General features: G+C 46.5%; 1 protein-coding gene across 1 annotated transcript in view; it reads right to left on the bottom strand.

Annotated features, from left to right (window-relative positions):
• Positions 1-6,863: 6,863 nt before the first annotated feature.
• LOC146870353 (serine/threonine-protein kinase tousled-like 2) overlaps positions 6,864-13,275 on the bottom strand; it is a 608,416-nt gene continuing 602,004 nt past the window's right edge. Inside the window, exon 8 of the mRNA XM_085642876.1 lies at positions 6,864-7,086. Coding sequence (XP_085499002.1) covers positions 7,026-7,086 — 61 coding nt within the window. The 3' untranslated portion in view covers positions 6,864-7,025. The remainder of the gene's footprint in view (positions 7,087-13,275) is intronic.

The raw sequence follows: 13,275 nt of genomic DNA, 5'->3' as shown, positions 1-13,275 counted from the left end.
TAGGACTCACCAAGCCTTGGCAAGCAGAACCCACGCAGAACGGAGGACTTGCTTCTGGTGCAGACCAGGAAGGTCTGGGGTGCTTCTTCTTTGCAGAGAAGCGGGAGCCAGTCTGGAGGAGCCAAACCAGCGACGAAGATCTCAGGATGCGTCATCACAAAGGCCACTAGCCAGCGGGCAAGCAACCGGACAGACGCGGCAAGCAGGAAAATGCAGAAGGGCCCCACGCAGGACTCGTGGAGTGTGGGGGGCTGGTCTTCGGTGCAGATGGTGCTTGGGGTTGGGGCTTCTCAATCCCCGGTGCACAACTTCGAGGGTGCCTCAGAAGCTGCGCTTGAAGATACTAGCCACTTTTCCCAGGTAGCCGGTCCCACGTCTCTCGTCGCCTCCACGGATCTCAGCTCTGCTGTGGATGTGGATCAGGGTCGGAGAAGTCTGGAAGTCAAGGCTCTGGTCGGGCTCTACAGTCGGTCCCTCGTAGAACTTTAGCAAAGCAAAGGGTATTCTCTTGATGGTGCCTGTTTGCACAGGGTAGCCACTCCTTGGCCACAAGGGAGATTCTTCAGTCTTCTACTTTCGTCGAATGTCGAAGGTCCAGAGTTTCTGTTCAAGTTTGCAGGTTCAGGATAATCTAAAGTCTTGAGGCCCAACTCCCACTCTTATACTAATCTGGGGGGCTGGGATACCTGCTAGGTCACGCCTTATGGGTGGGACCTGGGAGGGGGTGGTTACACCCACTTCCCTTTGTCCAGTTTCGCGCCAGAGCTGGGGCTGGAGTGCCCCAGCGCCGGTTTGAACTGGACTATGCAAGGAACACCTTGTGTGCCCCAGGCATGTCTCATTCATTTCAGCCCACCCTGCCCCAATACACTAAAGGCTGTCTGGGGAGGTGCTAGCACCTCCCCAAGCAGGAAACCTATTGTCCAGGCCTCCCTGGCTGGGATCACTCCCAGCAGCAGGAGGTCAGACTTGTGTCGTGGCAGCAGCATCCATTTTGTGATGCTGAGGCTTTGGTCAGAGACTAACAGTGAAGTATGATTTTAACATGTCTTTCCCTCTAGAAGGGGGGAATAATATCCTCATGTCCAGAAATGGTATGGGGGTATTATTCCACAGTGTTAAGACACCTTACACGACATGTTTCGATAAAGCCAAACCATAGTTACCATAACCGTTTAAGATTATAAGGCACTTTAAGAGTATATGGTAGGCTATATCATAGAACAGCTATAAGGACATGGTTCCGAAAGCTGCAGACAGGCTCAGCTCATGCTAGAGCACCATCTCACATGTTACCAAGCACTCTGCCTCCAGGATTGTTAAGGCCTGCCATAGGAGTGACTGATAGGTACACATGTGTCTATATGTAAGTTAGGTATAGGAATACTACACCTAAGCAAGGGGTGATTACACGACCTTGCCCCAGCTGAGTGATCAGCCAGTTGTGTCAAAATGGAAGGCCAGGCCAGGGGTGGCATAATACATGCTGCAGCCCCTGGTAGGCCTAGGGTACACCTATGCCCTGGGTACCTAGGGTACACTGTACAGGGGCCAATAAGGTGATCCTATCCAAATGGGTTATGCACCTAAAGTACATAGTATCAATCTAGAGAGAGAACAGCAGGGCTGTGGGTCTGATTAGCAGGCCCACAGCCACATCTAAGTCGAAAACCAGTAAAGCAAAAGCAAAAAGTGGGGGTGAACATAGAAAGCAGACCCTACTCTCCTACAGAGGGTAGAAAGGCTTTCAATGCCAGTCGCATTGTACGGAGCTGAAGCAGGTTTAAGTGCAGTCCAGATTCCGCTGGAGACCAGAGTCCTCAGATCTCATCTCTCCCAGATGGCCGCCCCATCCCAGGAGTAATGCATCTGTCACTACTGTGAGGTCTGGTTGGGAAAGGCATAGGGGCCTGCATCTGACCCAATCGCAGTTCGTTAGCCACCACTGCAGATCTTTCGCAGTTCCTTCCGAGATCTGGACCATGTCGGAGAGATTCCCCATATACAGCGCCCACTGGAATTTCAGGTCTCACTACCAAGCTCACATATCACTGGCATGTGTCACCAGCAGGATGCAGGAGGCCATGAGGCCCAGCAACCTTAGAGTCAGTCTCACCGCAACCCAGGAGAGAGGCTGAAGCATCAGCATCTAAGCCTGAATATCCTGAACTCGTCGTGTTGCAGAATGAACCCAAAACTGCAACATGTCCAGAACAGCTCTGATGAAAGGGAGTGTCCGAGTAAGAGTCAGGTGTGACTTTGGCACGTTGATAGTGAACCCCAGCGATTACAGAAGGTTTGTCAAAGTCTGGAGGGGAGAGATAACAGCCTGGGGCGAGCCCACCTTCAACAACTGTAAGAAACTGGCTCTATTTATACTGCACCAAAGTGAGGTACAGTGTGTATAGAGTCCAACTGGCACATGCATCAACAATGCCATTTGCGATTCCTTATTAGCGAAAAATAAGGATTCGCTAATAAGGAATAGCAAAAGGCTATGCATGTAGGAATCGCTATTCAAATAGCGATTCCTTAACTTTCCTTAATTGCGACTAGCAAATTGCGAGTAGCAATTAAGGAATGCCGTCCCATTCATTCCTATGGGCCTCCTGGCCCATAGGAATGAATTGTAGATTGCATGAGCAATTTGCGAGTACCAGTAGGTACTCGCAAATTGCTCATGCAATTTCAAGGGTGCAAGGGTGTCAAAATGACACCCTATTGCACCCCTGAAATTGATATGTGCACATATGTTGCACACACACATGCTCTAAGGGCATGTGTGTGCGCAACATGACACTTTGAAAAATGCACAAAAGTGCATTTTTCAAAGTATTTGCAAATTACCATGAAGTTCAACTTCATGGTAATTTGCTCCCCCTATTAGCGAAATCGCTAATTTTTTTAACTTTAATGCATTGCATTTAAGGAATCTCAATTTGAGATTCCTTAAATGCAATCGCAATTTAAGGAATCGCTATTTAAAGATTCCTTAAATTGCGATTTTTGCATTTGGGATGATGCATCCCAAATGCAAAAATACCGGGAGCAAAGGGTCAGATTCTGAGAATCTGCCCGTTTGCGACCGGTTTTTGTGTTGATGCATGTGGGCCCAAGTGTCTCCAGGGGTAGGCAGAGGTTAAAGTTAGATAGAACCATACTCTCTAAAGTGGTAACTTGGTCGAGCAGTAAGGCAGTATCAGAGGACAGTGTTAAGCATTTGATGTACACACTCAGTCAGCAAATGAATTCACACACTCAAGAACTGAACTCTAGGCCAATTGTTTTTGTATAAAAAATATACTGTTTATTTTTAGAACCAAGCAAGCCTGGAACAGGTAAGCATTAAATACTTTTCAGAAATAAGTTACTGGATATAGAACTGTTTGAAAATGCAATAGGAATGGTACTTTGCTTGATTTACAGGGGAGCAGTAGTATGCAACACTTAGCAAATACAGTACATTGGAATGAATAGGCTTTTTCAATAAATTGCAGGTAAGTTACTTTTCAGATTACTTTTTCTAGCACAGTGCTGGATGCTAGATTCAGCACTGGGACATTTCCTGAAAACAGCTGAGAAAATGCGTTTTAGTTAGATATACGATTTTTAAAGAATATTCTTATTTTCCACAAGTCGACACTTAGAAACTTTTGGGGAGAAAAAGTGTCAATGTTATCCTATGAGGAAAAGCAGGTTATCGGTTTCGAGGTAAGTACTCGGTCTTTGGAGTTGGGGTTCTGGGGTTAGACTCAGGGGTCTCCCAGGGTCAGTGATGAACTGTTGTACCCTCAGCGGCACTAGGGCGGCCGGGTGCAGTGTTGAGGCCCAATGTTATCCTATGGAGGATACCGGGGCTCCGGTTGGTGGCTGCTGGCAAGCGGGCCACGGGGTTGTGGGAGCAAAGCTCCTAGGGTTTAGCTCAGGGCAAGTTGGGACCAAAGTAGCACCAAAGGTGCACCCTCAGCGGCAATAGGGCTGCGGGCGCAGGGTGCTGTTTTGAGGTCGGGTGCCCTGTTGATTTCAAAGGAAATTCTCCGGGACAAAGAAACACTGCAGGCTTGGGGATGAGGATCTTCCAGGAGCGACCACCACTTCGAGGGGTAAGTTGGGATGTTGAGGGTTGGTTAGGCACCGTTGATTTGGGCACACTAGGCGGTGGGGCACCGGGTGCAGGGGTGTCTTGGGACGTCGGATTTTCTTACCCGCTCTGGTCATGGGGGGGAGGCTGGGGTCCTCTGGATTGAGGCTGCAGGCGTCGTCAGGAGGCTTAAGGCAGGTCAGGGGTCGCCGGATCTCGGGTCAAGAACGCCAGGGGGACCTCCTCATGGTGTTTTTCCACTTGAGCGCGGGCCGGGTTCGGCGGGTGCAGAGTAGTCTGGATTCTCGGTTCCTGGCTGGCACCACGTCCGGTGTTCACGAGAGAAACAGTCTGGAAAGTGAAGGAAGGCAGGTCCTCCGAGGTTTGTGAGGTTGCTGGCTGCTGGACACGCTGGGATTTCGCAGGAGCAGGTTCGAGGGGAGACAGGCCTGTGGGGCTGGGGCCAAGTCAGTGGGCGTCGTACTCTTGTTAGCCCTGCACGGCTCTTCGTCCTTCTTCTTATCTTCTTTTCTTGTTGTTGTTGGATCTGAGGAAGGAAGGTTCAGGGTGCCCCTAAATACAAAATTTAGGGGTGTTACAGGTAGGTAAAGGGCAGGGACCAATGGGTCCTTTCCCTGGGGTGAGTACACCCCCTTTTCTGCCACTCTCCAGTGGGAGGGGGGCAGGAGCCTGTCCCTGGTTGGCTGAGTCCCCCCATACTCAAGATGGCGGGGACTCGAGGTTGTGCTTCACCTCGCCTCCCCCACCTTAGGGGTGGAGTTGGCAGAGGTGGACACACCTCTCTTCCTCACTTGTTTTTCCTGCCGGTTCTCCCGCCCAAAGTGGGGGGTAGAACCAGTGGGGACCAGTTGCTGAAAGCAGCAAGTGGCCTGGGGAATCTCACAAAGGCGGCAAGCCTTTGAAGCTTCACCTTCGTCGACCCTGCCCATCGTGGGGGAGGAGGCTTGGCACCTCGTCCCAGGATGTGCATTGTTTCAGGCCCCCGAGAGCAGCAAACTCTCGACCCAGGTGTCCAGAATCATGTCTGGTGGTGGCAGCCTAAGCAGACACTCAGTCAGGTCACTAGGAGTTGGTCGAATTTCAGGGGGCATCGCTAAGATGCCCTCTGTTGTGCATTTTACATTAAATCCCACACTGGCATCAGTGTGGGTTTAATGTGCCCGAGAAGTTTGATACCAAACTTCCCAGTCTTCAGTGTAGCCATTATGGTGCTGTGGAGTTCGTAATGACAAACTCCCAGCACCATATACTCTTTAATGGCAGCACTGCACTTACAGTGCCCAGGAATGGATTTGGGCACTGTAGGGGTACAGGGCTCATGCACCTGTACCCTCACCACTGGCATAGGGCACCCAGCTAGAGGGGTGACTGATGTATGCCATGGCAGTGGTTTGTGGGCATGGCACACAGGGATGTGTGCCATGTCGACTCTTCACTTTGTTCTGCACCAAGGCACTCAGTCTGCAAAGGCAGTGTGTGAGTGTCAGGGTACAGGGCCTCTGAGGGTGGCACCATATGTGCTGCAGTCCTTATAGACCTTCTCTGGTCACAGTTTCCTGGGTACCGGTGGTACCATTTACCAGGGGCTGACATGTGGTCAGAGATGCCAATTGGGTTTAAGCTTCAATGCAGTTTTAGGGAAGAAACATAGGCCCTGGGTACCTGATTAGCAGGAGCCCAGGGCACACTCAAACAACGAACATCAGCAATTCAGCAAAAAGTGGAGTCACACCATGCAAGAAAGAGGGCACTTTCACACAACAGTCAGTTGTCAAGATAGGGAAAGACTGGCACTCCTGATCTCCGTAGATGATCTGCAAACACCACCATCAACTTGGTAAACACCCAAAGGATGCCAGAAAACCCAAAGGGGAGCACCGTGAAATGAAAATGCATGTGGTCTACTGTAAACCGCGGATAGCGCTCGTGGGCAGTCAGGACGGGAATATGAAAGGAATATGCTACTTACCAGTATGCATCTGTTCTTGGCAAGTAGAGCTGCAGATCTACACACTATGCATAGATTGCCATCTGGTGTTGGGCCCGGATGTTTTATTATTATTATTAAGGGAGGCTTATAAAGCGCTTGGTTACGCTAGGAAGCGTGTCCCCGCGCTACAACTGAAAAACTCAGAGCAGAAGTGAGGAGTGAGCCCGATTATCTTGAAAATAGGTGTGTTTTTAAGTTCTTCCGGAAGCTGGATTCCGATGGGTCTAGGCGGAGATTAAGAGGCAGGGCGTTCCAGCGCTTCGCTGCCAAATGGCACTTGTTTTTGTCTTGGAAAGTCTTTGGAAGTCACGAGGTCTGTGACTCCTCCTTTGGATCATAGTGCGCATGGGCATCGGTTCCATCCTCAGATTGTTTTTTGCCAGCAGGGAAATGATGGAGCTTTGTAAGAAACAGGAAAGATGCCCATGTATGCTGTATCTAAGTAAGATAAACTTGAATCTCAAGGAGGGGTGGCTCTTAAATCCAAAGGAATGGAGCACCCAAAACCATAAAGTTAAAAAACGAGTTTCCTTTGGATGGACAACAACTTCAAATATTCACACTCTTCTTATCATTCATCCCAATCACTTTTGGATCCATACAAGTGAAGCACTTATAAACGGCACATTTGGTGGATTTATTCTGCTATTTTGTTGAATCAGTACATTGCAAATAAAAATCATAAATACAATCAGAATACAAAAACTACTTCATTACATAAACTCAAATAAAACCATATTACATCAAACCAGGAAAAAAATAAAGACAATACACTATCTCATTCCTGTGTTAATTGGGTGTAATTCATAGACAGCATATAGCACGAATATACATTTCCTGTCTAAAATTTGATGCGGACTGCTACCCAATTTAACAAAATTGAGTTAGGCTTCGACGCGTTTCGGTGGTTTATTTCTATTGGACCCACCTTCTTCAGGACAATAAATTTGTTCTCCTTATATGATTAAAACCAAAGATCTGTTGCAAATCAGACCTATAAATAAAACAATAAACAAAACAGATCACCATATATGTCAGAAGTATACAAACATTGACATCTATTATCTAGTGCATCCTAAATATAATTTGAATAATTTTAATATTGATAGTTATAACCAGCCTGTTAGACATCTCTATCTTACATTTTGTATTCAAACTTGTCAAACCAATTTATCCATCTATATATGACACAATTTTTTATTTTTTACCATTTATAAGTGCATCAACCACCACTATCAAACATACAGGACCTAATTCATTCATTTCACCTTTCTTCCACATAGTCTTCCAATTCAATCATAGTTCAATGATAGTTTTTGCATAATTTACACCTACCGGTGCAAAACTGCACTCGGAAGCTGAATTTCGTAACGTTTTCCAATGATCATATATATTTTAAATCTTCTTGAATTTCTAAAATCAGAGGACACATGTCACTTCTAGTACATCGGATTCTATCATCAAGTTAATAAACCTTTTTTGAGGAAATTTGTATATATAAATGCCTTATACCTCTCAGGTCTCTATATAGAATACGGATTGTTGTTTAATCAGTCTTCATAGGTCTAACGTCCTTGTTCGATCTATAATATATAAATATTTAATCACTTACAATTCCTTCATTTTTATCTATAAAGTTTAGCATCTTTAAACTTTATTTGCTGGTATTCACTCAGAGTTATCTTACCTAAGATTTGCTCCACCCTGCTTTATCAATCCAGCAGTTCGTTAATGGTTAAACCCAAATATTAAGAATATATTTCTCCCGCTGACGAGTGTCAATTTATCTTACAGTCGGGTATCCTGTTCGTGGCTGTAGGGAATATATGTATGTATATATCTATTAATGTATATCATTCATAGTCACATGAAGCCTATTCTCTTTGATCTGATCACTTTGTTATGGCTTTTTATCATCATCTCTCTTAAATATTTCTATGTATACTGTGATCATAAACCTACATTTATATATATATTCATATAAGTATTTTCCTACTCAGAATCAGGCCGAGAATGAGATCACACAGACGATGATCACCTCTATTTTCCCATTCTATTAATTGCACTACTCTTAGCTTGTTCTCTCTACTCATTCTTTCAAATTGCTCCGACATTACGGATCCTCATATTCTCTTTCAGTGATTTCCAGCCTACTTTAATTCCAAGGCTTACTAATAGGAGACTAAAAAATATCACATCAGTTGCTCATATGTAACTAACCCATATTACAAAATCCGGCTGAAGTGGCCCGCCTATTTTCCCACTTCTCGCCAGCATAAATATACCTTCCGTTTCTATCGGATTCGTAGGTTTCTAGTGTTATACCATTTAAACCTCTTGGGTCACGAGCCCCACTACTACAAAGCATTGTCCCGCTTCTCGACGCCTAACTCAATTTTGTTAAATTGGGTAGCAGTCCGCATCAAATTTTAGACAGGAAATGTATATTCGTGCTATATGCGGTCTATGAATTACACCCAATTAACACAGGAATGAGATAGTGTATTGTCTGTATTTTTCTCCTAGTTTGATGTAATATGGTTTTATTTGATTTTATGTAATGAAGTAGTTTTTGTATTCTGATTGTATTAGTGATTTTTATTTGCAATGAACTGATTCAACAAAATAGCAGACTAAATCCACCAAATGTGCTGTTTATAAGTGCTTCACTTGTATGGATCCAAAAGTTATTGGGATGAATGATAAGAAGAGTGTGAATATTTGAAGTTGTTGTCCATCCAAAGGAAACTCGTTTTTTTTACTAAATCTAAGCAAGATAATACTGGAACAGATAAAGGTAGCCGGGGAGACGGGTGGGCGTGTGTAGACCTGCAGCTCTACATGCCAAGAACAGATGCATACTGGTAAGTAGCATATTCCGTTCGAGGCATATGAGCTGCAGATTACACACTATGCATAGATTGTATAGCAGTATCCCCTCCTAGCGGCGACCACCAGTATCTGTTGCAGTAGTTTGAAATAGTGTTTTGAGTACAGCCTGGCCCACACTAGCTTGTTGTTTAGTTTGCACAGACACAATAGTGTTTTGTGAATGTGTGCGGTGTAGACCATGTAGCTGCTCTGCAGATATCGCCTAAGGGAATGTTTCCTAAAAATACCATTGAAGCCCCTATCTTTCGTGTATAGTGGGCTTTAGGCGGAACAGATAATGTACGTTTTGCTTTGTGGTAGCAAACTTGTATGCATTTGACAATCCACCTAGCTATCCCAGATTTTGAAATGGGGTTGCCCTTGTGTGGTGGTGATAAAGACACGAATAGTTGTTTGGTCTTACGAAAAGGTTGTGTTCTTTCTATGTAGTACAGCAGTGCTCTTTTGACATCTAAGGTGTGAAGTGCTCGTTCTGCGACTGTTTGTGGCTGCGAGAAGAATACAGGCAGCTCTACAGATTGAGTGAGGTGGAAGGCAGAAATGACTTTAGGGAGGAATTTAGGATTAGTTCGGAGAACAACCTTATTATGATGCATCTGCAGAAAGGGTTCCTGAATAGTTAGTGCTTATAGTTCGCCAACTCTTCGTAGATAAGTAATGGCTACTAGGAAAGCAGTTTTCCACGTTAAGAATTGTAGCTCACATTTATGTAGAGGTTCAAATGGAGGTCTCATTAGTCTCGTGAGAACTATGTTTAAATTCCACACAGGTGAAGGTGGTACTCTGGGGGGAATTATTCTTTTGAGTCCTTCCATAAAAGCCTTTATGGCAGGTACTCTGAAAAGTGATAGATGTTGCCTATTTTGTAGATATGCCGCTATGGCAGCAAGATGCAGTCTGATAGACGTGTAGGCAAAGTTGCATCTTTGGAGGTGTAATAAGTAGCCTATGCTGTATTGAATAGGCACATCTAGGGGATCAGTGTCGTTATGACAGTATATTACAAATCGTTTCCACTTGGCTGCATAGCATGCTCTAGTGGTAGGCCGTCTAGCTTCTTTAATGACGTTCATACAGCCAGGAGGAACGTTAAGGTAACCTAATTCTAGAACTTCAAGAGCCAGATTGCTAGGTTGAGCTGAGCTGGGTCTGGGTGTTGGATCTCTCCACGGTTCTGGGTTAAGAGGCGTGGAGAGAGGTGTAAATTTTGGTTTGGAACTACGGAGAGTTCCAGCAATGTGGTGTACCATGGTTGTCTGGCCCAAGTTGGAGCAACTAGGATGAGCGTTAAGGAGTGCTGCTGTAGTTTGCGCACCACTAGTGGAATGAGTGGGAGAGGCGGAAAAGCGTACGCAAATCTGCCTGACCAGTTCATCCATATTGCATTGCCTTTGGACAATGGGTGAGGATACCTGGCGGCGAAGTTTGGGCATTTGGTTGGGTGGCGAAGAGGTCTATCTGTGGTTGCCGCCACATCTGAAAAAACGGTTGAAGAACTTGCAGATGAAGTTCCCACTCGTGGATTTGTTGTGTTTGACGGCTCAACAGATTGGCTATTGTGTTTTGGACTCCTGGGACATGTTGAGCTAGGAGAAAAATGTTCTGAGGTATAGCCCACCTCCATATGCTCTGAGTGAGCTGAGAGAGCTGCAGAGAGTGTGTCCCCCCTTGCTTTTGTATATAATACATGGCTGTCATGTTGTCCGTGCGGACTAAGACAGCTTTGCCTGATATGTGTTTTTGAAATGCTTTCAAGGCTAGGAATATGGCTAGTAACTCCAGGTGGTTGATGTTCAGTAACTTTAGCTGAGGTGTCCACCTGCCCTGCATGGTGTGATGTAGTAGGTGAGCTCCCCAGCCGGAGAGCGATGCGTCCGCTGTGATAACCATTTGAGGAATGGGCTTTAGGAACGGTCACCCTATGGAAAGGTTCTTGGTGTTCCACCACTGTAGAGTGCGATGGGTACGACCGTCTACCAACACCCGATCTGTTAGCTGACCTTGAGCCTGGTTCCATTGGCATGCTAAGCACTCTTGGAGAGGACGCATCTGGAGTCTTGCATGAGGCACTATGAATATGCAAGCGGCCATCATCCCTAGGAGTTGCATGAACACTTGAGCTGGAAGAGTGTGTTGCGGTTGGAATTTGGTGAGAAGAGCTTGTATGCTTGCTATCCTGGCAGGACTGGGCTAGACCAGCGCCCTTGAGGTGTCTATCGTGGCACTGAGGTATTGTTGCGTGTGGGACGGTTGCAGCTGGGACTTGGCGCGGTTTATTGTGAACCCCAGGTCGTGAAGTTGTTGAATAGTGGCCTGAGTGTGTTGTACACACTGATTGTATGAGCTGGCTTTTATGAGCCAGACGTCTAGATATGGGAAGACGTGGATGTGTTGTCTTCTTATGAGTGCTGCCACCATCACTAGGCACTTGGTAAACACTCTTGGTGCTGTGGTGACTCCGAATGGGAGTACTTTGAATTGATAGTGCTGACCGTCCACTACGAATCTGAGATATTTTCTGTGAGTACTGTGAATGGGAATGTGGAAATAGGCATCCTTGAGGTCTAGGGTAGCAAGGAAGTCGCCCTGTGAAAGCAGGGGAAGGACCTGCTGAAGTGTGACCATGTGGAAATGGTCTGAGTGTATGCATAGGTTTATGGGTCTGAGGTCTAAAATAGGCCTTAGAGAGCCGACCTTTTTTTGGTATGAGAAAATAGAAACTTGTTTTGTTGGTGCGGGGGAACTGGTTCTATTGAACTTTTTTGTAGGAGGGAGATGTTCTTGTGACATTGGACGCTGTTTGGGTGGTATGTTTGGAGGGGGGTAGATGTTAGATGTTAGTTCGAGACAGTAGCCTGATTGAATTATCTGTTGCACCCACCTGTCTGAAGTGATGTTTGCCCAGGCAAGGAGGAATTGGTGGAGTCTTCCCCCAATGAGCCGGAGATGAGGCCTTCGTCGACGACCGGAATCGAAAACTTCGAAGTTGAAGGGTCGCTTGGATTGGGAAATCGAAACAATACCGTCGAAAAGGGAAGGATTGCACTTCGCAAGAGAAACTGTTAACGGTTCCAAACTGGAACGCAAAAACACATCTGAGCCCGATGGCGGAAAAAAACAATCTGAGAATGGAGCCGATGCCCATGCACACTATGATCCAAAGGAGGAGTCACATACCTCGTGACTTCCAAAGACTTTCCAAGACAAAAACAAGTGCAAACATCCGGGCCCAACACCAGATGGCGATCTATGCATAGTGTGTAATCTGCAGCTCATATGCCTCGAACATAGCCGTTCTGCCAGTCCAATGCTATCGCCCAGTCTGCTGGATCCAGGGCAGACCAGACTTGAGCCCATGTGAGCATTTTGAATTTCTCCTTCTTAAAAGAGAGATTGAGGTCTCGCACATCTATAGAACAATATTTTTGTCCTTTTTGCGCACCATAACACAGCCTACTTTTGGCACCGAAACCACCTCTGCGGTTCTCTTGGCCAAGAGAGCCATAACCTCCTTGCGGAGAAGTGACAGATGATCCTCCGTTAGCCAGTCGTGAGATGGTAGCATGTTGGAGGGGTAGTGGCAAAGGGGGTTGGGGAGTGGGGGTAGCAGCCCCTTCGGACAATCTGTAAAACTCCCCTGTATGAGTATGATGGTATGGACTGCCAGTGGGGCAGGTGATGGTGAATCCTTCCGCCAACTGGGTTCCCATGGGGGTAAAGGGGCAGACTAGGAGGTTTTGAAGGTTGTTGCAGTCGGGGTGGGGGTAAGGGGTGTAGACTGACCAGACTGCTGGCCACCCAGGTCTGTGGGTACTATGCCCCCCTGTATACACACAGGCTGGAGAGCATGCACTGCATGGTGGCTGGGTGGGAATCGGCGTGGCTGAAAGCCGCTGCTATCCGCTGCTATAGCCACAATTGGAGCAAAAGGCAAATTGGGGGGGAGGGAAAGTAGTGTTGCAGTGAGGCCCATGGACCTGCCCATAGCCTGAAAATCCTTGAAATTATCAAGTGTCTAATCCTCTTTGCATCCAAAGAGACAGGTGCCATCAAAGGGCATGTCCATAAGGGAAACTTGGACATCCCCTGAAAAACTAGTCGTCCTCAGCCAGGCATGGCGTCTAAGGGCCACTGTCATGGAAACCGCTTTGCCTAGGTAGTCGACGTGCATGTCTGCATCGAATTGCGAACTTTGCTGCATCTCTCCTGTCAATGACAGCTTGGGAGGGTATGGCCCGGGCGTCCTCCTGGACCCTTGACAGCACTAGGGCAACCGTATCACACAGAGTGT

This window comes from Triturus cristatus, chromosome 1_1 (assembly GCF_964204655.1).
Source record: "Triturus cristatus chromosome 1_1, aTriCri1.1, whole genome shotgun sequence".
NCBI classification, from domain to species: Eukaryota; Metazoa; Chordata; class Amphibia; order Caudata; family Salamandridae; genus Triturus; species Triturus cristatus.
The sequence above is the reverse complement of the archived record's forward strand: the minus strand, read 5'-3'. Positions and strand labels throughout refer to the sequence as shown.